This window comes from Galleria mellonella, unplaced genomic scaffold (assembly GCF_026898425.1).
Source record: "Galleria mellonella isolate WM207_F2 unplaced genomic scaffold, CSIRO_AGI_GalMel_v1 utg746, whole genome shotgun sequence".
NCBI classification, from domain to species: Eukaryota; Metazoa; Arthropoda; class Insecta; order Lepidoptera; family Pyralidae; genus Galleria; species Galleria mellonella.
In genome coordinates, this window is record NW_026442148.1 from 758076 (window position 1) to 782853 (window position 24778).

The window sequence follows — 24778 nt, forward strand, 5'->3', positions numbered from 1 at the left end:
CGCGAGCTCAGATTTTTTTATCTTGTACCTGAGTATTTTATTTTACTTGAAAATAAATGATAGGGCCCAATCAAAAGGATTTGTCACAGGCCCCAAATGGTATAGTTACGCCATTGGTGTCACGCCATCGACTGCACTGTACGCGTATCTTTATATTGTTGTGGTTAAATCGATCCAAGTTATGTAAAATAAATAAAAAAAAAATAAAGTCACTGAATGTGAATGTGAATAAGACTATTTTCCGCGCTTAGCCTTTCATTTGGGCCGTTGTGCGTATGAGTCGTAGCTAGTACAGCCAACCTAGCTCCGCCCAGAAGCGCAGAAGCTTCCTGAGTTCTTCACAGGCCTCACGGAGCGACCTCACCGTTCCGAGGAGTTCTAAACGTTGATGGGCTACAGGCTCCCATTCCAGGATTACGTGAGCAGCCGTTTTTTCGGCGTCGAAACAGCCTCGATATAGAGGGCTGTCTGTGGCTCCTATTGTGTATAGATGTTTGTTTAATGGACAATGGCCCGTTATTGTCCCTATCATTATTTTGAGGTATTTTCTATCTAGATGTAATAAAAAAAAAATGTCAGTTAACTACAACGAAAATTATAACAGATTTACAGGCCACTGTTTTATCATTAAACAGGCTTAAACAAATTGGTCCTTTGAGCCAGATTTTAAACACTTAGCTTGAAAGTCGTAAGATGAGTTACCTACAGAGATTTTTCCTAGAAACAGTGACCCTTATTACCGTTTTTGAAGAACCCAAAAAGTCTCAAGTATACGTGTTACTCCTGACTTCCTGGAAAGAGGCAGAAGGAATTGTTAAAACGGGCGCTAGTGTCCCCATTGCTAGCAATATAGCACCCTGTCAGGTGTACTTCCAAGTGGAAACAACTGCAACTGGAAACCATCGTGATTAATTCTTGAAATCGTCAACCTGGATCAATTAATCTGCTTTCATTCTCACCTATTATCCCTCAAGTACGGTCTCCCGTCAGTGCATTCCTATAGCGCAGACGGGTTTCCATTAATAAATAAATAAAAGCTTTTTTTTTATCAAAGCGAACTTAATTATAAGCATTTTTTTATACAACTTAGAATGGCAAACAAGCTGACGGCCCACCTGATGGAAAGTGATAACCGTCGCCTATAGACATGAGCAGTAGGTACCATAGACATAACAGAGTATACTGTTTCGCCCCTGATACCCCCCATGCGTTGCCATTCCTGTGGACTCGGGTGTTATTCCTCTGTACCTTGTCAACTCACGCCATATCCCACCCTTCAAACCGAAACACAGCCATGCAAACACAACTGCTTTACGGTTGAAACACGAATGGGACAGAGGTACCCAAGCAAACGACTTTTGTACAAAGTCTCCCTCTGATATATATATCTGGTATATTACTAACAATCCGTTCCTCCAAGATCTGGGATATAGGTATGTGAAGCAAATCTACGCTAAGGTATGTCACTTCGATCTTTTACCGTTTGTTATGATTAGTAATGAGTTATCCAGGCCACACAAGTATTTTAATTATCTATGAAAATTATTAAATAGATATGTAGATAAGTATGGAATTACGTACCTATTACGTTGCTATGAATAAGATATATATATATATATATATATATATATATATATATATATGATTGATGAATGTGGAAGAAGCGAAAGAGGTTTGTTTGAATCGAAGCATTTGGGGTTCCATTGTTTCTGCCTACCCTAATGGGAGACAGGCGTGACAGATATGTATATATATATATATATATATATATATATATATATATATATATATATATATATATATATATATATATATTATATACATATCTGTCACGCCTGTCTCCCATTAGGGTAGGCAGAAACAATGGAATTTTTTTTGAAATTTTTCACCAAAAAATCTGAAAACTAGAGTTTTCAAGCTTCAAAACCCTTTTTTAAAATTTCCTGTACGATTATTTTTCACTGAAATACAGCCTGTTGAAAATCACCCAAAAATTTCAAAAATTTTTATGTTCCCTTAATTTTTGCGAGGAGTGTATATATATATATATATATATATATATATATATATATATATATATATATATATATATATATATATATATATATATATATATATATATATATATATATATAACTCATGTCTATAGTCGACGGTTACTACTCTCCATCAGGTGGGCCATCAATTTGTTTGCCATTCTAAGTTGCATAAAATTATATAATTGTGAATATATAAATACATAAAACACAAAGTTATAAAACTATTAGGTATCAAAAGAAATAAGTATGCAAACCAGACAAGCAAATTTATATAAATATTTAAACATGTACAATTCGTTACGTACTAACCTACGTAGTGTAGTGTATAACCTAAGAACAAGGAGTTACATAGAAGGAATGATAAAATAAAAACTTTATCCTTTCTTCTTATGCAAATATAATTAATAAAAACAGGACGAAAGAAACGAAACTATTTTTCTCGATTCATAGCAGGCTAATGTATAGAAAATGTTTGATAAGTCCATTATTTGTCAATGACAAATTTTACATTACTAGATTATATATTCGACACAGTTTATGTAGAAAGTATGCAAGCAGGTTGTATCTGAATTTGGTAGGGTTATACGGCCGTATAACATTTTCTATACACTAGCCTGCTATAAATTGTCAATTTTATCACTCCGTCTGTGTAATTCCTTGTTCTTAGAGTATAACCGGCAGCCATGTTTTATTCACAGATTATATAATTCTAGATACGCGTAGTGTGTAGTTTTTGTTTTCTGACGTTATGAATGAATGATTACGCTATTGTTTGCTCGAATTCAAGTGATTAACTTTTTCATAGGTAGCACTTTTAATATTTACAGAGTATCACTGCGTTCAGCCTTTTACTGTACTAATATTTAATTGGATTAATGCTTAATTACAATATAATAAGTTAATTTACAGTCGGTAAATAACAATGTTAAGTTATCTGCAACTAGATAATGCAAAATTTCCTTTCTGCGTGCTGATATAGGATCGTGAGCAGTAAACGACGTTATAGGTAGTTTGTTGCAACAGAACAATAAAATGGTAACAAAGTTATACTGAAATTATCAGTGGAATATTCGCTAAATGATATTAGTTACAAATCGGAATGTTTTATCAAATGAACAATTTTTTATTTACTCTTTATTGCTTATGAAGTACAAAATGCAGACACCTCATTTTCGCCTCATTCTTACCTCGTTCTCGTCTCGTTCTCGTTTCGTTCTCATTTCATTTGCATTTCATGCCACGGTAAAATAACAAAAATAATATAAAAAGATTTAACTCAAACAAAAAATGTGTGAACACAAATACTCTGTGGTCACCCGACGAGACTCTAGCAAGTTGGAGGCAAATACATCCAATTGCGGATACCGGCTCAAAATATCATTTAGTTTCAATGCAAGAGATAGGAGAGCCTGCTTAGCCAACTCTGTTCTTCGTAATGGAACATCGAATAAGTGCCGTCGACGTGCTCGCACGTAGTTACTGGGCGCTCCTATTGATATTGATTCCAGTACAGTTTGGTTACATTTTTTATTAAATAAAATAAATCGCTGATACGTATATACTTGTTTCTACCGTGAAGCAGTTGTGTTTGCATGGCTGTGTTTCCGTTTGAAGGGTGAGATATGGCGTGAATTTACAGGGTACAGAGGAATAACACCTGAGTACTCAGGAATGGCAACGCATGGGGGGTATCATGGGCGAAACAGTATGTGTGTGTACTGTTATGTGCATGGTACTGCTCATGTCTATAGGCGACGGTTACCAGTTTCCATCAGGTGGGTCGTCAGCTTGTTTGTCATTCTAAGTTGTTTAAAAAATGTATTTCATATATAAATATTACCTGATACATACAGATCATCACCATCATTTCAGCCATTACCCGTCCACTGCTGGACATAAGCCTCCCCCATAGACTGCCATAAAGAACCCTCTAACGAACGTATACTACCTATATATTTCTATTTTATTATCAACTAGCGGCCCGACCAGCGTCGCACGGGTGGTCATTTTTAACATTTCCCTTCACTGCTCTGCTCCTATTGATCGTAGCATGATGAAAGTATACTATAACCTGCCCAGGAGTATGAAGAATAATTGTGCCAAGTTTCGTTAAAATCCGTCGAGTAATTTTTGTTTCTATAACGAACCTACAGACAGACAGACAGACATAAATTTTACTGATTGCATTATTGGCATCAGGCTGATAGTTATTTTGTAAATATATTTCATGTACAGAATTGACCTCTCTACAGATTTATTATAAGTGTAGATCTTATTTTATATTATTTTGCCATTCTAAGTTGAATAAAAAAAAAATTCATCAGACTGGATTTCCCCCGGACCAAAACAATTTGAGATTCCTCTGCGCTTCATAATTACAGTTTCAAGTTTCGGGCCAGGTTTTTCGAGTCGCTGTCCGTTAAAAGACTTGGGCATACTGTTAATTTTCTACAACAGGTTTTTTTTTATGCAACTTAGAATGGCAATCAAGCTGACGGCCCACCTGATGGAAAGTGGTAACTGTCGCCTATAGACATTAGCAGTACCATGGACATAACAGAGTATACTGTTTCACCCATAACCCCCCCCCCCTCCCCCCTCCATGAATTGCAACTTATTTTTTCGGGAAAACTAATTAATAATATAAAATAAAAAGTGGTTATTATTTGAAGTGTCTACAAATTTTGATTCTTACGATAACAAGAGTTATTAATTGAGTATGAAAAAAAAAATATTTTATCTCATTAAATACTGGCAGGTTGATTCAACGAATAAATGGCGTTGTATTTTTTTTTTTATCATTCTGTTACGTTCTCTTTTTAAAATATTTATTTAAAGATCGCAAATTATGTTTGAATATTTATTTAAAGAATTACATATGTATCACGAAATCGTTACGAGGCCAAACATATTTTTGCAGTCCTCTGTCCCATTCGTGTTTCAACCGTGAAGCAGTTGTGTTTGCATGGCTGTGTTTCGGTTTGAAGGATGGGATATAGCGTGAATTTACTGGGTACAGAGGAATAACACCTTAGTCCTCAGGAATGGCAACGCATGGCGGGTATCATGGTCGAAACGGTATACTCTGTTATGTCCATGGTATTGCTCTTGTCTATAGGCGACGGTTATCACTTTCCATCAGGTGGGCCGTTAGCTTGTTTGCCATTCTAAGTTGTATAATATATATATATATATATATATATATATATATATATATATATATATATATATATATATATATATATATATATATATATATATACAGAATATAAATGTCGGTATATTTATTTACAAGCCAACGACCCGCCCCGGCTTTGCACACCATATCCCACCCTTTAAACCGAAACACAGCCATGCAAACACAACTGCTTCACGGTTGAAACACGAATGGGACAGAGGTACCCAAGCAATCGACTTTTGTACAAAGTCTCCCTCTAATATATATATATATATATATATATATATTATATATATATTAGACGGACATTTGTTTTGTTTGTAGTAAGGAGTTTGTTATGTTATGTATTATACTTGCTTAGTCTCAACATGAACAGGATTGGAAAGTAAATAAGGTGTAAAATAGTTACTTTCACTTTCGATCAAATAAAAGTAACTAGCTGACGGGGGGAAGGGACAGTAATTAGGTATTTTGTATTGATGATAAAGGAACGGTAACCCCGCCTGCGCTATGGTAAACGCTGACGGGGTACCAGTGAGGGATGATAGGTGAGGATGAAGCAGGTCAGTTAGCCCATGGTGACGAATTCAACAAGAATTGTTCATGATGGTTTCCAGGGGGAACCACGTGGAGGTCAACCTAATAAGACATATTGCTAGCAATGGGGCTGTTAAACTACATTGCGAACGATCCCTTTCCCCCCAATTAAACTATGTTAGTAGAAAAAAAAATACAAAAATCATTTTATGGCCCCTATAATAATTTTGGCCCACAATGACAGGATCGGGCTATCGTATTTATTACACAATGCCCACAGAATGCCGTTACTGCTGCCACCGCCGCAGTCGGTAGAAAAAATCGAAGAATATACACATAGATTTTTTTTTGTTTACTTGTTTAGTTTTAGAATTAAAATAATAAGTTTAGCCACGTTTTGAAACCGGTGTTTTTTTTTATGGAAACAGAACTGTTTATTTCACGTTTTTTTTTTTGTTTTACGTTATTTTTACCCTTATATTATTTATGTATTTATGACTAGATTCTAAGTTTTACGTACCTTTAACTACTTTAATTCTGCGTATATTGGTAGTAGGATTTTTTGAATAACACCACCAAAAGACTGAATAGAAACCTTGGAATAACAATTTGCGATTCGGTACAAACTTCAATTAAAAATGTACCTAACTATTCTTGCAATATCTCTCATATTGATTGAGGATTAATTAAAGATCCAACATGAGATAGAACAAAACTAACTAGACGTTATTTACAATGTCTTATTATTTATTACGTAATGTAACACTGCGACGTATAATAGTTGTGGTGGTGGAGTGACAGTCCTTGCACAGTGAACTGCGCGCACGGTTGTGGCATAAAGATAAGCAAGTCGCGTGATTCGACGAAAAAATTCGAATTTGGAAAAGAATAAACTCGAATAGATTCGGGAATTTGGCGGGAAGATTATGAATAGTGTTGCCATAGACAGTAATCGTTATACGCCACAGTATATAAATGTTGAGAAAAATCGTTTTTTTTTTATCTGTGTTAATTGTCCTTAATTAAGTATTCAGTGAAAATTAAGTTTTTATATAAGGTAAGTTACTCTTGCTAACTTTAATAAATTTGTGTTTATCAACTAAGTGCGTTAATTCATGTTTTTTTTTTAAACCACTCAATGGCAAAGGTGTATACGGTCCGCCTGATGGAAAATAGTTATAGCCGCATATGAACTCTGTAACACCAGAAGGAGGGGAACGAATTGTTAATAATAGGGTCTGGTGTCCCCATGTGGAGAGAAGGGATTGTTAGTAATGGGATCTAAGATTTCTATTCCCCGTTGCTAGGAATATACTTTGTCAGGTCGACCTCCACGCGAACACTCCTAAAACCATCGCGGTTATTTCCTGATGAATTCATCACAATGGACCGACAGACTGACACGTCTATCATCCCTCACTGTTGTTCTCGCCAATTACCATTTAACTTTCACCCATTTCAATAATATCCTGGGGATGAAAAGGGGTAGTAAGGATCAAATAAATAAAATAAATATATAATTAGGTAAATGACAATTACGTGAACTCAACTCAATATATTCATACGTATGTCAGTGTAAAAGAAATACTGAATATTTTTCATTGACATATTTAAGGGGGACAGGTAGGCCGTGCCCACCCAAAAATTTACTTGTGCCCACCCCAAGATATCTCTGAGAGTACAGTACATATAAGCCTTTTATAAAGGAAGACCTCCCCCCTCGGAAAACAACCTTAAATAAGCCAATTAAATTAATTAGTAAATTGAATTAATTCCCAAACATAATTTATTTATAAATAAATAAATAGTAATAAATACAACCACCATGGGTTTCTGGCATAGAATGGACCACTCTTACTTTTTCCGTGGTTGTCGTAAGAGGCAGCTAAGGGAAGGGATGGGCAGCAGCGTCCCTCTTCTATCACCAAAGCCTAACTGTGGTTGCCAATCCACCTATCAAACGTGGCAACTACTGGAAAACTTATTGGAGACAGTTCAATAGCAGATAGTAGACGACTGATATGATGATGATGATGGTGATGAAATGATAATGATTATAAAAGACTGTTCAAAATCAATCCAGAATTAAGGAAAATATAGCATAACATAACACAAGACATAACATGCAGACATTTTGGCAGCCATTTTAAAATCACAAAATCGTGAAACAGCGTCATTTTTTCTCAATTCGTCACGATATTGTTTGAAAATGGAGACACTTTCAATTATCCGCGACGAAATTTTGGACGTGTATGGAAATTTTAAGTCTCCAATTGTGTGTATTATTAAATATGTACTTACTATGGTAGATTATGCCGATACACTTCAGAGCAAATGTTTTTTATGGATGACACCTTTACCTGGACACCATGCAGTATTTTGGCGGGGAAAGGGATTGTTAGCAATGGAGTTTGACAGCCCCATTGCTAGCAATATGCCTTACTAAGTCGACCTCCACGTGGTTTCCCCTAGAAACATTCGTGAAAAATTCGTGTTGAATTCGTCACGATGGGCTAACTGACCCACTTTATACTCACCTATCATCCTTCACTGGTGCCCCGCCGGTGTATACCGATAGCGCGGGTGGGGTTACCATTCCATTATCATCCATTAAAAAAAAACCATGCAGTATTTTTTTTTAATGAATAATAATGCAATGGTAACCCCGTCTACACCATCGGTATATATACTGGCGGGGCGCCAGTGAGGAATGATAGATGGGCATGAATGCAGATCTGTTAGCCCATCGTGACCAATGCAACAAGTATTAGTCACAATGGTTTCCAGAAGGAGAAAATAGGATTCACCGATCGTGCTAACTCGCTGGGTAGAGTAGGGGGGAAAGGGATTGTTAGTAATAGGGTCTAACTGACCCATTGCTGCATTGCAATACACCCTATTAGGTCGACCGCCACGCGGTTCCTCCTGGAAACTATCATGGTTTAAATTCTAATGAATTTGTCACGATGGGCTAACTGATCTTCTTCATCCTCACCTATCATCCCTCACTGGTGCCTCTTCAGCGTATACCGATCACGCAGGCGGGGTTACCATTACATTTTTTTGAACCTGAGTGTTCGTGGGAGGAAACATCCCTGAAACCGCGCAGTACGCGACCAATGAGGCTGTAGAACATGAGGATGAACTCCCTGTCGATGGCGAGCCGTACGATGGTAGTAAGTGGCCGTGGGCATCATATTGAATAATTCCTCTGAGCACAATCCGTTGTACAAGCGGTAGAACACGCAGAGTGAGGCAAAATCTCTCCTAAGACTACTAACTACTAAGACTACAGGGTTACATTATCATCCATTAAAAAAAACTCTACAATCCATACGTACGAGGTACGAGTATGTACTAAAAATATAGATAAAGTTATGGCCATTTCATATGTAAATTCAAGGATGCACCAAGGTGGTATTGTTTTTAGTGCATTATACTATAATAAATACGAGATAGCTAGTTGTATTGTTTGCCATAACATACTTCTGCAGTTTATTTTATATTTTAACTGTAATTTTATAATTTAATTTAATATAAGAATGTTATAGTTAACGATAGCTATACACGTGCACAACGGGAATTACATGAACTTACTGTATCAGCCTGTATTTTTCATACAGAATTTTCGAATTTTATAATTTTCGAATTCAAAATATTAAATTAAATTTATTTAATAGATTAAAATAATTATATATTTTACTTATGTAAGGTATTGTGCGAATTTTGCGCGGTATTTTATATACAAGTAGGTAATATTTTTATATTTTGTTTTCCTCAAAAAAACCGGTCAAGTGCGAGTTGGAATCGCGACGTGGTTTCCATACAAAATCATCAAATTTTCTTTGTGTAATAACTACACATTTTGCGGTTCTCGGATTTTTTCCTTTACTTGTACTACATGACATTGCTTCTTGCCAAATTTCATAATTCTAGGTCAACGGGAAGTACCCTGTAGGTTTTGATTCCCTTTGCGAATGTCAAAGCATGCGATATAAACGGAACATAAACGGCCGTATCTTCTGATTGCGTCGACTTAGAAGCTTGATTTTTTCACTGCTTTAAGAGATTGCAGACCTGAGTATATGATATTAATTTCAACTTGATACCTTCACGCCTTCCTAAGAAAAAGCGTCTTGACAGACGAACGGACGAACAACGAAGCGATCCTATAAGGGTTCCGTTATTTCCCTTGGAAGTACGGAACCCTAAAAATACCGGAATGATAACAAACAATTTTGTTGTAACTGGTTTTTACAATAGGTAGGTAATATAGAAATAATAATTAACGTATTACGTTATCTGTCCCCTAACAAATATTGTGTTTCACAAGAAAACCGTCTTCAATACATACATACATACATATGTGTCACGCCTGTCTCCCATTAGGGTAGGCAGAAACAATGGAACGCCAAATGCTCCGATTCAAACAGACCTCTTTCGCTTCCTGCACATTCTTAAATCTTTACATACACGCTCGCCGGTTACGGGTACTTTTAATTTGGCCCTTCTTCAGCACGTCGTCTATTTGGCCTGACTTATGTCCGTCTAGGGCGGCCCCTACCGGCATCTCCTTTCATTCGTACTCGATTTTTGTAATTCTTCTTCCATTCGTCCTCTCCAAATGGCCAAACCATCGCAACATTCCTTTTTCGATTTTTATCACTACATCGTCTTTCAGTCCATACATCTCTCTAGTCTCATTGTTTTTTAAATTTATCTTTAATTGTGTCAAAAATTTGTTATTTTGATTTCAAAACTAAACTATTTTACCAATTTTGGTAAAATGGGATCAATCTGTAAGTATATCTCTTTAGTCAAAAAAAAAAGGAATTTCCAAATCTGTTTATAACTGACGGAGTTACAAGGAAAAAAATATTTAAAAAAAGAACTAATTGAGCACCTCCTTCTGTTTGAAGTCGGTTGAAAATCAATACAAAACTATTAAAACTCTTTATTGTTTATTAAGACCTCACTGAAGAGCAATTAAACAAGCTTGAGCGTCTTCAAAATTTATGTATCCGCTTCATATTTGGTCTTCGCAAATATGATCACATTCCTCAATTTCGTACTCAATTAGCTCTCTATATATATATATATGTTTGTATAAGTTAAACTCTACATAATAGTGCGCCACCTACCTTTTGTCTCTTTGCTCAGTGTCCTCTACCCAAAGGTTGTCTGAGTCATTAATATATACTGTATTTATTATTGTTTTTACTTGCCACCAAGTGGCAAGTAAAGTGTAAAATAAATTATTTAATTCTTTCAGTCTAACAATATAGTATAAAATGTTTTAGAACACGTTATCAGTAGCGACACCTCATGTAAATTAGTTTATCTTTCTCTCAAGGTGAACATTGAGTATTGTGCAATTTTGACTCAAAACAAAACATATAATATCTGTATAAATATGTAAAAACCGACAACCTCTACATATATAGGTTCTCGATTCGTTTCTGTTTACTGTTTGTTACCCTCATAAGCCCGTCTGTTCTAAACCGATTTGGAATTTTTTTTTATTAAAAAAGGTATACTTACGGAATGATCCCATAGAAATTTGATCCAAATCGGTTTATTAGTTTAATTTTTACATCAAAATAACTGGTTTTGCCACAAGTGAAGTCGGTTTATTTTGTGGAACATAATTTTTTTTTAATGGATGATAATGGAATGGTAACCCCGCCCGTGCTATCCGTATACACCGGCGGGGCACTAGTGAGGAATGATAGAAGACGATAAAGCAGGTCAGTTGGCGTATCGTGACTAATAATAAATCAATCACAATAGTTTTCAGGGTATAATAGGAAGGGTATATTCCTAGCAATTGTATTGTTAATTCTCAATATTACCCTCTCTGCCCCCCAAGTAGATAAAGCTTTGTTTGAGAAATCAGTTCAGGGTACGATAGGACTGATATACCTGAAGAATAATAATAGAAGGCCCTTAAAATAATAATAATAAAAAAATCTTAATTATTTAATGTGTGTGTATAAAATTATTGATTGTTATTAATGTAATAAAAAAAATGCTACTAAGATCACTTTCAAAATATTTAACACTAGGTGTGTCCTGCGGCTTTACCTTCGTATTTCGACCGTGTATGTTATACGCTATATAGATTTGTTTTATCGTTATGAGAACTACTTAGATAATTACGTAAATTGGTCATCAAATGACCATTGTGTAACTATAATGGCCTTATGGCGATCCCCCAATGACCTTGACGATTCGGACGCAGTATATTATAATAACATATAATTATATATATATATATATATATATATATATATATATATATATATATATATATATATATATATATATATATATATATATATATATATATATATATATATATATATATATATATATATATATTTTTTTTTTTTTCTTTTTTTTTTAATGGGTGATAATGGAATGGTAACCCCACCCGCGCTATCGGTTTACACCGGCGGGGCACCAGTGAATGATGATAGGTGAGGATAAAGCAGGTCAGTTAGCCCATCGTGACGAATTCAACAAGAATTGTTCACGATGGTTTTCAGGGGGAACCACATGGAGGTCGACCTAATAAGGCATATTGCTAATAAATAATTGTGACAAAACCAGTCATTTTGATTTAAATACTAAACTAGTGAACCTATTTTGATAACATTTCTATGGGGTCAATCTGTAAGTATATCGTTTCAGATAAAAAAAGAATTTTCCAAATACGTTTAGAACGGAGAGTATCGGAGTTATGAGGTTATATATATATATATATATATATATATATATATATATATATATATATATATATATATATATATATATATATATATATATATATATATATATATATATATAAAAAAAGAAAAATACAATCTCTTCTTTCTGACGTTGGTTGAAATACTATAGATGAAGAAAGAGTTCGACTATGCTGTTACCATAAACATAAAATTATAAGAATAGATTGTCTCCGTTAACATGGCACGCCTCTCCAACTTCATCATATGATGACGATGATCATACGGTCATCATACGATGACGAGGCCTATGTCCAGCAGTGGACAGTTAACGGCTGATATCAGCCGTTAACTGTCCACTGCTGGACATAGGCCTCCCCCCATAAAGAGGGGGTTTTAATAATAATAATTATTTCGGACTTTTTTGCTCCATTAAATATTTATTAGTAACAGTATTCTTAAATTGCGAATAGTTGCCACGTTTGGCAGGTGAGATGGCAACCGCTGTTTGGCTTTTGGTCATATTTTAAAAGGTTCGCTGCTGCCCATCCCTCCATCGTAAGCTCCCTTCCGAATATTTATTAATGGTATAAAGATTATTACAATAACCAATACATGACTTTAGGTTGTAACAGTGTAAGAGCCGGGGGGGGGGAAGGGACTGTTAGAAATAAAGAATACTTGTTTAAATGCATACTTACAAAGGGTATCAATAGGTAATTTACCTATACTGTGACGACTTCTACGTAGAAACCTAAGTAGTTGATAGGTGTATCGGAAAAAATGAATTCTTAGATATGATAAACAAATTAGAGTCAATTCGTAATAAAAAAATAAAACAAATAAAAATAATAAATATATAGAGCTACATACAGGCATGTATAATATTAATGCTGTGTGGTCCCGGTATAGAATGGGCCACGCTGCCTTTTCTGTGGGTATCGTAGTCACTGTTAATCTTAGTAATTGTCAAATTAAGCAAGAAATTAAAATATTGCCAGGTAAATTAACTTATAATGACAGAAACATTGATTAGCAGAGTAGAAGGATGAAAAAAAGAAAAGAAAAAGATTATACTCGTGTATTATTCTCATAAAATACAAGTGTACACACAACACACACACTTGCGCACGCACAGACGCACGTACGCTCGCACGCACGCACGCACTCACGCACGCACGCACGAACGCACTAACGCACGCACGCACGCATGCGCGCACGCACACACGCACGCATGCACGCACTCACGCACGCACGCACGCACGCACGCATGCACTCACGCACGCACGCACGAACGCACTAACGCACGCACGCACGCATGCACGCACGCACACACGCACGCATGCACGCACTCACGCACGCACGCACGTACGCACGCTCGCGCGCACACATGCACGGATGCATGCGTGCGCGCATGTTTGTATGTATATTACTATACATACTAAAAACCTATATATATAGTTTATATATAGTATTCCTTAATGTAATTAAGGAGTTATAACTAAATTACAACTTTGGAACACACTGTCTCCTTACTTACAGTTAACGCTAGTTTTGGTGTCAGAACTACATATAATTTTATTATATAGGATGTAAGGTACAGGTTGGTGGCTTGGTGTTAATAATGTAAATAAATAAACAGGAACGAAAAAAGTTCATTCAGATGAACGGTCTGAATCAGATGGCAGATTGTTTTCTCACTGGAAATGCACTAAAGTCATATAATTCACGATTTCTTAGTTTTGACGCCGCTCATATTTGAAATTTCAGTAGTTACAAGACGCGAGATACTCACAGCACTTGGCGCTTCTTTGTAGGTAGTTTTTGCACGCTTATGGCGTTAACTTTATACAGCTGATTCCGCGTGCCGCGACAGGATTTCAATTCGAATATTGCATTGTTGTTATTTGGTATTTAATAGTATTTCGCTACAAAATATAATTATTTCTTTATATTATAACATAGGTTACATGATTTAAAAGAAAAAAAAAAACAGGAAAAAAGTTTGAAATGTCCCGGAAAAAAGTTCCATTGGTACATACATACATACATACATATTTTTATTTATATATACATACATACATGTCTGACACGCCCGTCTCCATTAGGGTTTTTTTTTAATGGGTGATAATGGAATGGCAATCCCGCCTGCGCTATCGGTATACACCGGCGGGGCACCAGTGAGAGATGATAGGTGAGGATGAAAAGGCAGGTCAGTTAGCCCATCGTGACGAATTCCACTAGAATTAACCACGACAGTTTCCAGGGGGAACCGCGTGGAGATCGACCTGATAGGGTGTATTGCTAGCTATGGGTCAATTAGACCGTATTACTAACAATCCCTTTCCCCTTTCCATTAGGGTAGACAGAAACAATGGAACGCCAAATGCTTCGATTCGAACAAGCCTCTTTCGCTTCTTCCACATTCATCAATCTTTCCATACACGCTCGCCGGTTACGGGCACATTTAATTTGGCCCTACTGTTTTCATATCCTGTCCCTTACATTCTGTATATAGTTTAATATTATATTGTTAAATAGACATATAATAATAAATAGATTTATTTTCTCTTCACAATTCATCACAGTGAAATACAACGAGACATGCTTATATTGAAGTAATCGAATTATAAATATAATTGTGAGAGACTGGTGCCTGAGATAGGTATAAGAATACCTGTATTACAGCTCACCAGGGCCTCACTCCGCAGGGTTACTTACTAAGTACTTGTAATATAGTAAGTGAATTCAATGTAATAAATATATATGTAATAAATATATATATATATATATATATATATATGCCAGAAATACGAACGAAGTCACGATAAAAAGTTGTCTGAATAGATATAAAACACAATATTTCGTTCCATTATTTGGATAAAACTAGTTCTGATGAGGCAATACAGATAGATATGATAAGCTAGGTCACAGATAACAATACCTGTATCAACTATAAAAATCTAGTAAAATAGATATTAAGTACACACTTGGACATGTGAAGTACCTGTCTCCTTGTCTCACGAGGAACAGATTTGTGTTTCTTACCAGTATATTTTACCAGTGGGAGACTTTGTACAAAAGTCGTTTGCTTGGACACCTCTGTTCCATTCGTGTTTCTACCGTGAAGCAGTTGTGTTTGCATGGCTGTGTTTCAGTTTGAAGGGTGGGATATGGCAGTGAATTTACAGGGTACAGAGGAATAACACCTGAGTCCTCAAAAATAGCAACGCATGGGGGGTATCATGAGCGAAACAATGTACTCTGTTACGTCCATGGTACTGCTCATGTCTTTAGGCGACGCGACTGTTACCACTTTCCATCAGGTGAGCCGTCAGCTTGTTTGCCATTTTAAGTTATATAAAAAAATGACAATTTTATACATAATAATTCTGTGATAGCAGCTGAAATGGTCATGATACCGGAGAATATATATATATATATATATATATATATATATATATATATATATATATATATATATATATATATATATATATATACAAAGAAATAAAATAAAAAAAAATAACATCAATAATCAACAAAAACAAATATTCTAGATATTTTTTAAATTAATACATTCATACATATGTTCGAAAAATAGAAAAAAAAAAAACAGAATATTTTATCTCAATTTTCTATCTTATTCTATCTACCTACCAGAGATAGGGAGATATGATTAGATACCGAGATATAGGCAGTACTGTGAGTATCAACAAATTTGCATACCATTACAAAGAGACGATCATTATATCTACTAAATTACATACATAGTACCTACGACATATCATTTAAATACAGCAATTCTAAATTGCTTTTTGATTAAATTAAACACTATTGTAGATTCATTACAAATTGTCGAAGGCAATATAAAGACGCTTGTAAACAATGTAAAAATTGTTAATTATTTAAAAAAAAAAGTAATAGTAATAAAATCTTCGCGAATCTGGAACTCGTTTCCTGATACTCTCAGGAGACTTCCGACTAAACGGTCTTTAAAAAAACAGTTTATACTCACTTTTATATTTTATCCGAGCAGTAAGTACTATATATTTAATTCTCATTTTCGTATATTATATAATATATCTTATATATGTGTATGTATATTTATTATTAATATATATTTATTCGTTTATATATGTAATTTCAGTATGTATGTATATCAATAATTAGTAGTACCGCATTCGTGTATTCTGACACTTGCCTATGGTTGACTGGGAGAGAATGCTTTTAGCATTAAGTCCGCCATGTACACATATATGTACTAATGAATAAATAAATAATTATTTATGATATTGAAAAAAACATTTTAATATATATATTTGATGATCATTTATAATATAATTTTAAATGTTTAAATATATATATAGTATATAAATATAACGTGTAAAATGAATTAATAAGGTAAATATGTATGTTGTTGGAGATGATGGATGAAAGAAGAATCACGAAAGAGATTTTTTGAGTAAGAATGAATGGGGATGTCGGTAGGGGCCGCCCTAGACGATGCCCTATGTCGACCAAATAGGCGACGTGCTGAAGAAGGGCCAAATTAAAAGTACCCGTAACCGGCGAGCGTGTATGAAAACATTGATGAATGTGCAGGAAGCGAAAGGGGTCTGTTTGAATCGAAGCATTTGGCGTTCCATTGTTTCTGCCTACCCTGATGAGAGGCATAGAATGGGCCCTTCCTCTCCCGTGGGTGTTGTAAGAGGCGACTAAGAGAACTTAATTGTCAAGGCGTATTCGTGTTACTACCGTGAAGCAAGTTGTGTTTGCATGGCTGTGTTTCGGTTTGAAGGATGAGATATGGCAGTGAATTTACAAGGTACGGAGGAATAACACCTGATTCCTCAGGATAGGCAACGCATGGGGGGTATCATGGGCAAAACGGTATACTCTGTTACGTCCGTGGTACTGCTCATATCTATAGGCGACGGTTACCACTTACCATCCAGTGGGCCGTCAGCTTGTTTGCCATTCTAAATTGCAAAAAAAAAGCCAATCACGATGGTTTCCAAGGGGAATAACGAGGAGGGCGACCTGACAAAGTATTTTGCTAGCAATGGGGCTGTTAGATCTTCATTACTAATAATCCCTTCTTCTCCCAATGGGCGAGGAATGGGCAGCAGCGTCCCTCTTAAAACATCACCAAAGCCTAACTGCGGTTACCAACCCGCCTGCCAAGCGTGGCAACTACTGGCAAAGCCCTCCTTTTAGAGGAGGCGTTCAGCAGTGGACAGTTAACGGCTGATATGACGGTGACGATGGTGATGATGATGATGATGATGACACCACAGGTTAAAGTTTCTCATTTTAATATTTCTCATTTTAATAAGGTTTATTCTGTTGTTGTTTCAGACTGAAATGGGGTGCACGAAAGTTCTTAATTAGAACAAGTTGAAGATCTGTTTAATAGAAAACTCTGTGTTGATTATTGTCATATTAATGAATCGAAAGTCTAGTCGAAATTAATTTATCTAACACCGAGATGGAGTCGAAAGAAAACGAAACGGTGAGTGAGGCCTAGTATATAGATAGATAGATAGATACTCTTTATTGTTTCCTCCAAAAGATTACAATAGTAAACTTATTATAAATATAAACAATTACAAGAAATGATCGCAGTGAGAATGTTTTCTCGGGCGACCTTATCGCTAAGAGCGATCTCTTCCAGGCAACCTTTGGATGGAGAGGAGTAATTATAAACAATTTGATGGGAGGCACGATGAAAAATTTTGTTAGTTCTAGATATGGGAGATGTGATACATAGTATATAGTAGTATTTCATATTCTGTGGTAGAGCTAAGTTTCAAATCTTTCCAATTTAAGGTTATTTCCAATTCGGTTGTATTTTTTTGTTTGTAACCTTTTAACTCCGTCGGTTGTAAACCGATTTGGACAACTCTTTTTTTTTTATCTGAAAAGCTATACTTACAAATTGGTCTCATTAGAAATTTTAACAAAATCGGTCCACTAGTTTAGTTTTTAAATCAAAATACATTGGTTTTGTCACAATTAAAGTTGCTTTTTTTGTGAAACATTTGTTTTTGTTATTCTTTATAGCACTTGTAAATTACATAGTTAATGCATTTATAAATATTGTAAGAAAGGGTACCGTGTGGTCCCAGCATAGAATAGGCCACCCCTTCCCTTCCCATGGGTGTCGTAAGAATCGTCCTAAGGAAGGGCGAGGGATGGGCATTAGCGTCCCTCTTAAAACATCTCTAAAGCCTAACTGCTGTTGCCAGCCTGCCTGTCAAGCGTGGCAACTACTGGCAAAACCCCCCAAGGGGGGCTTATGTTCAACAATGGACAGTTAAAGGCTGATATGATGATGATGAAGCAAGAGTGGATTTATCTCTGACAGAGATCTCTTCCAGTCAACCCAATACATCTTTAATCATTGAAGATGGTTGGGTTGACAAACAAACTCACTTTCACATATATATATTAGTAAGGACAAGGGTAGAGCAAGAATTGTTGATAAATATATCATAAAGTATTGAATATTTACAGTTTATTTTGCTTATAAACTGAACGGTACACGTGTGAGCACGGTAAGTGGGAACATTTACACGGTAACGATTTCATTGTCGGGTCGTGACAAACGTGCAGTGTGACAAATAAAAATAACGTCGCCAATTTTGTGCTGTCCTCCTGGTATGGTAGGTAGGTGTAGGAAATAATAAACAATAATATGTCACAATGCGACTCACACGACCATCCGCCCGGATGTCACCCAGAGAAGTGGCTGGAGCGGGAGGGCTTGCAGTCTAAACTTTAATGAGTACATCACATTTTAAATTTAGAATTACATATTTAATTCATTACACGAAAGATACGTGATTAGTGTGAATTTAGCAGATACTGCTTAGCGCCAGAAACACGAATGAGAGCTACTGAAGCAGACGATTTTGTGCAGTCTCCTCCTGTTATTTTGTTAACGCCTGTGCTGCCATCTATTGAACTCTCGAATTATATGGTTTTAGTTACAGAAACGAGATGACGAGAGGGACTTAGAAATGGTGGACGTCCAAAAGACAAATGGATCTGTTAACAGTCCGGTACGTATCAATAATTCTTTCTTTTAGCAGTTATTTTTTATGGTACTTAATCTTTACTTAATAATCATCATCGTCGTTACAGAGGAATAAACCTGAGTCCTCAAGAATGGCAACGCATGGGGGGTATCATGGGTTTGAAGGGTGGGATATAGCGTGAATTTACTGGGCACAGAGGAATAACACCTGAGTCCTCAGGAATGGCAACGCATGGGGGGTATCATGGGCGAAACAGTATACTCTGTTAAGTCCATGGTACTGCTTATATCTATAGGCGACGGTTACCACTTTCCATCAGGTGGGCCGTTGTATAAAAAAAAGCCATTATCCGTCTGAGATGATGATAATTAGTACTGCTAAACATTAGTTTCCCCCACAGACTGCCATAAAGAACAGTACTGAGCTACCTGCATACGTTGCAACTCACTACAATGCATTTGAGATCGTCACTCCATCTAGTGGGAGGTCGTTCTATACTGCGTAGTAATTTTCTTACTAATACTTATAATAAAATTGTAACTTAACGATGTCTGTACATGGGAGATATCTAAGAAAAATTGATATGAGTCAATATTGATAGTATTTTAAGCTTATACATACGTTTTAAATGACTTAAATGCTAGATGGCGCTGGAATCGAGACTTGTGGATTTTGTTGATTATTTTATAATCTATACTAATATTATAAAGAGGTAAAGTTGTGTTTGAATGTTGGGAGTAATCTCCGGTACTTAGTTCTGGTTTTGAAATCTCTTTTGCTGCTAGAATGGTATGTTATCCCTGAGTGCTTTTATTTTGGTAAATATATATTTTCAATAATTAATTATAATAAATGTAGTTGAAGTCTGAACGGATCAAATAGAGAAATAAAATCTATAGCAAAAATATTTATTACTTTTAGCTCTACAAGAAAATCCGCTACACCATATATCTAAGTTTAATATTTCAGCCAAAAGAAAAAATGGTTTTTATATTAAAAGTAAAATAAATTTTACGAGCTGTTCATTTTAAAATCTTACAGAATATTAGTGTAGTACATTTACAGTCGTCGAAATACCAGTTTTACTAAAATGTGTTGATTAATACATTAACTAATTAATACATTAAACATATTTAATACTAATTAATTAAATGTAATTGATACAGTTAAATGTTACACAATCTGCACCCGTGCGAGGCTGGGGCGCGTCGCTAGTTAAAGATAATTCAAATAAAAATTTCTGAAGAGCCATTTATTGTCTTGTAGGATATTGACTCCACTCAATAACAGATGGCGTAAAAAGTATAAGTGTGAAAAAATGCTATAAAATATTAACATGACATTTAATTTTCTTTATATTCTTTTTTTTAAATTTTTTTATGTCTATTAGTATAATTATATTTTGTAAGTAGCAAAAGTCGTTTGCTTGGGTACTTCTATCTCATTCGTATTTGTGAATACCGTGAAGCAGTTATGTTTGTATGTACAGACATTCGACCTCTACAGTTTTATTATATGTATAGATATAAATTTAATTCATAAACTTTACTTACAGATACCACATCTAGAAGATTTGGAACACGAGTCCTGTAGTTGGTTGCACACTGCATTCACTAAACCAAGGGAGGATATGGCTACATTCTTAAAAAAACACCAACAAGGGATAAATATATTGTTCATTATTTTGATCAACGTTTTAGTAATTGGTTTCTTTATAGCGTGCTGGATTTATTGGGCAAATAATGGGAGTAAGTATTCACTTTTTTATACCGTAACTAGATGATCCGCTGAACGTCGTATCACTAACACCATCTGTTAAAAATATTTCGAAGTAGCAATTCCAATACAAAATGGCCTATTTTTATTATTCGATTTTTTAGTTACTTTTTAATGTGTGAAATTGGAATAGTAGACCGTCCTGCGTTATCGGTACACGCTGGCGGGGCACCAGTGATAGATTAGGTGAGGATGAAGGCAGTAAGTCGACCTATCGTGAAGAATTCGACAAGAATGAAAGTTAAAGGCGATGGTCACTAAGTATTATAAAAACAGCCCAACCCAGGGTTAAATATATCCTGTCAGGTAGTTCTCAGCGTAACTCACCCTTGGAGACCATCTTGCTCAATTCCTGGTAAACTCATCACGATAGGCCTGCTTTCATCCTCACCTATTATCTCCCATTGGTGCTCCGCCACATTATTAGATAAAAGATATGACAACCAATATAAAAATGTCCGTGTGGTCCCGGCATAGAATAGTTCGTTCCTCTCCTGTGGATGTCGTAAGAGGCGACTAAAGAAACTTAATGGTAGAGGGACAAGCAACAGTTCATTTTTTATTATTTATATATAGATATTAATTAATATTAAATGTCAAAAGAAATTGTTTTTCAAATAAAATGAAAAGAAATTAAATGAAAGGAAACGAAATGAAACGAAAGGAAATGAAAGGGAATGAAATTAAATGATATTAAATGAAAGTATATGAGATTAAATACTGTGTCTCTTAATTTATTATAATTTTTCTTTTTACTTTTAGAGGCTGCGCCATTAGAGCTGTGTCACGGATTTGGCAGTTTAATAGCATTTCTGTCCATAGTATATTTCTTCATAATATATTTTAAAATAATAAAGAAATTCTTTGCGAAATGGTTCGAGAGGATTATATGGACAAGGGTGGAGTCATGCGCAGGATATTTATGGAAAATCGTGTAAGTACAAGTGTATGATGTATTTTTTTTAATGTTCACTTGGCACTTTCATAATACCTAAGACCTTCCATTTTAATCGTCAAGCTGCGACCGCTATTTAGTCCACGCACGTTTTGCGACACGTGTTGCTGGCGTCGTTCATCTTTGTGGCATCTTCATCGTTCATCTTTGAGGCAAATTAATAAATCGCTGCTCGAAATTTGACTAAAGATGCCTCTTCTAGAGGTAGAACACGTGTTGCAAAACGTGCATGGAGAGAATTGTGATCGGTGATTGATGGTTAATAAGGAATGTTGTGAAACTTCAGGTAATAATAATAGTAGCCAATCTTTGAGTGTTGGCAGTCGCACACATACTAATGGTAAAGGAATTCACCAGAGGGAGACTTCGTACAAAAGTCGTTTGCTTGGGCACCTATATCCCATTCATGTTTCTACCGTGAAGCAGTTGTGTTTGCATGGCGGTTTGAAGTGTGGGATATGGCAGTGAATTTATAGGATATAGAGGAATAACACCTAAGTCCTCAGGAATGGCAACGCGTGGGGGGTATCACGGGCGAAACAGTGTACTCTGTTATGTCCTTGCTACTGCTCACGTCAATAGGCGACGATTACCATTTTCCATCAGGTGGGCCGTCAGCTTGTTTGTTATTTTAAGTTGCATAAAAAAAAATTAAACAAAAATAATTCCAATAAAAAACCAGCGATAAGGATTCCCGCAAAGTAACACCTATTTTAGTAAAATAATTAATAAACTTATCCAATTTCGTCGGCAGGCTATTCAAATATTGTATTATTCTGGCAATATTGGCTGCCATAGCACTTTTCCTGTACTTCGACACAAAGGACACTCCTGAGAGGCTCATCTCACTTCTGGGTCTCTTTCTACTGCTGTTTCTGGGTAAATAATCGTGGTTAAATTAATTAAATTCATAATACATATATTTTTTATATATTTCCTTGTAAATTACATAGTTAATACATTTATAAATGTTGTGAGCAAGGGTGGACTTATCTCTGACAGAGATCTCTTCCAGTTAACCCAATATAGTTGGGAAGCATGTCGTTAGCGGGCAGCAACTATTAATATTTAGAATACATAAACAAATATACAGTTTAATGAAATAATAAAATATTACATAAATATATATACTATAATTAAAATAATACCTACCTTCTTATATATTAAATGTTAAAATAAATTAATATACCATCTACATTAGAAATTCAGTTTAATCATTTTAAGATTTGACAGTTCAATTAGAAAAATAAAAAAATTACGTCTCAAGGGAAAGAAAACGTAATTTTAACCTTTTTTTGAAAGAGGTAATGAAAGAACTCTCTTGTATGTGGGAAGGAAGGAAGTTTATTTCATAATTATTTAAAATTTAACATTTATTCTTTGTATTTTTCAAAGAATAAATGTTATTTTCATTTATTCTTTGAAAAATACATTTCATTCATTTACAACTGTTTCTTTCCCTTGTTATCTATGCTTTTGTTTGTAAAACAAACATGCTACTTATGCAGTATGCTTACATTAGTAATTTATTGCATGGATTTAACGATGTTATCTAAAAGTATTTAGATAGAATATGCGTAATTGTTATTATATTTAATGTATGTAACATAAAATTTGTAAAACACAAAAAGGTAGATAGATAGATAGGTACACTTTATTGTTCCCTCCAAAAGATTACAATAATAAACTTGTTATAAATACAAACAATTACAAGAAATAATCACAATGAGAAAACAATGGGCGGCCTTATCGCTAGAAGCGATCTCTTTCAGTCAACCTTTGGATGGAGAGGAGTATTTATTAATTTTTTTATCAACCGTTTCAAGGCAACCTTTCGGATATTTTGAGGGTTCCGTACCTCTAAAGGAAAAAATGGAACCCTTATAGAATCGCTTTGTTATCCCTACGTTCATCTGTCAAGACCCTTTTTCTTAGGAATGCATGATGGGCCAACTGACCTGTTTTCACCCTCACCTATCACCCTTCACTGGTGACCCATTAGCGTATACTGATAGCGCAGGAGGGATTACCATTCCATTATCTCCCAGTTAACGAAAAGCCTCATAATATGTTTTGCGTTCTTCTCCAGGGTTCGTGTTCTCCGCGTATCCAGGGCGTGTGAACTGGCGTACGGTTTCCGTGGGTCTCACGCTGCAGTTCGTCTTTGGGCTTATATTCATCAGGTGGGACCATGGCAGGATCGCCCTACAGTGTTTCTCCGATAAGGTACGGCAGCGTATCAAAATATTTCATGTTTGTAATAGTAGAAATAGTAGTAATAAGTATTTTTTTTAATGGATGATGATGGAATGGTAACCCCACCCGCGCTATCGGTATATACCGGCGGGGCACCAGTGAAGGATGATAGCTGAGGATGAAGTAGGTCAGTTAGCCCATCGTGACGATATCAACAAGAATTGTTCACGATGGTTTCCAGAGGGAACCACGTGGAGGTCGACCTAATAAGGCATATTGCTAGCAATGGGGCCGTCAAAATCCATTGCTAACGAACCCTTTCCACC

The 24778-nt window shown here is 35.5% G+C and overlaps 1 protein-coding gene across 4 annotated transcripts in view; it reads left to right on the forward strand.

Moving 5' to 3' along the window:
* The first annotated feature begins 6544 nt into the window (after positions 1–6544).
* Positions 6545–24778, forward strand: part of LOC113515275 (solute carrier family 28 member 3-like) — a 30626-nt gene continuing 12392 nt past the window's right edge. Inside the window, exons 1-7 of one of the 4 annotated variants that reach the window (XM_026899436.3) lie at positions 6545–6811; positions 17844–17997; positions 19481–19549; positions 21081–21273; positions 22064–22235; positions 23011–23135; positions 24346–24482. In XM_026899436.3, the coding sequence (XP_026755237.2) occupies positions 17974–17997; positions 19481–19549; positions 21081–21273; positions 22064–22235; positions 23011–23135; positions 24346–24482 (720 nt within the window). In that variant the 5' untranslated portion in view covers positions 6545–6811; positions 17844–17973. Of the gene's footprint in view, positions 6812–15514; positions 15809–16278; positions 16521–17843; positions 17998–19474; positions 19550–21080; positions 21274–22063; positions 22236–23010; positions 23136–24345; positions 24483–24778 lie in introns of those variants that run through there. The other 3 variants (XM_052901077.1, XM_052901078.1, XM_052901079.1) reach the window with 3 other exon arrangements.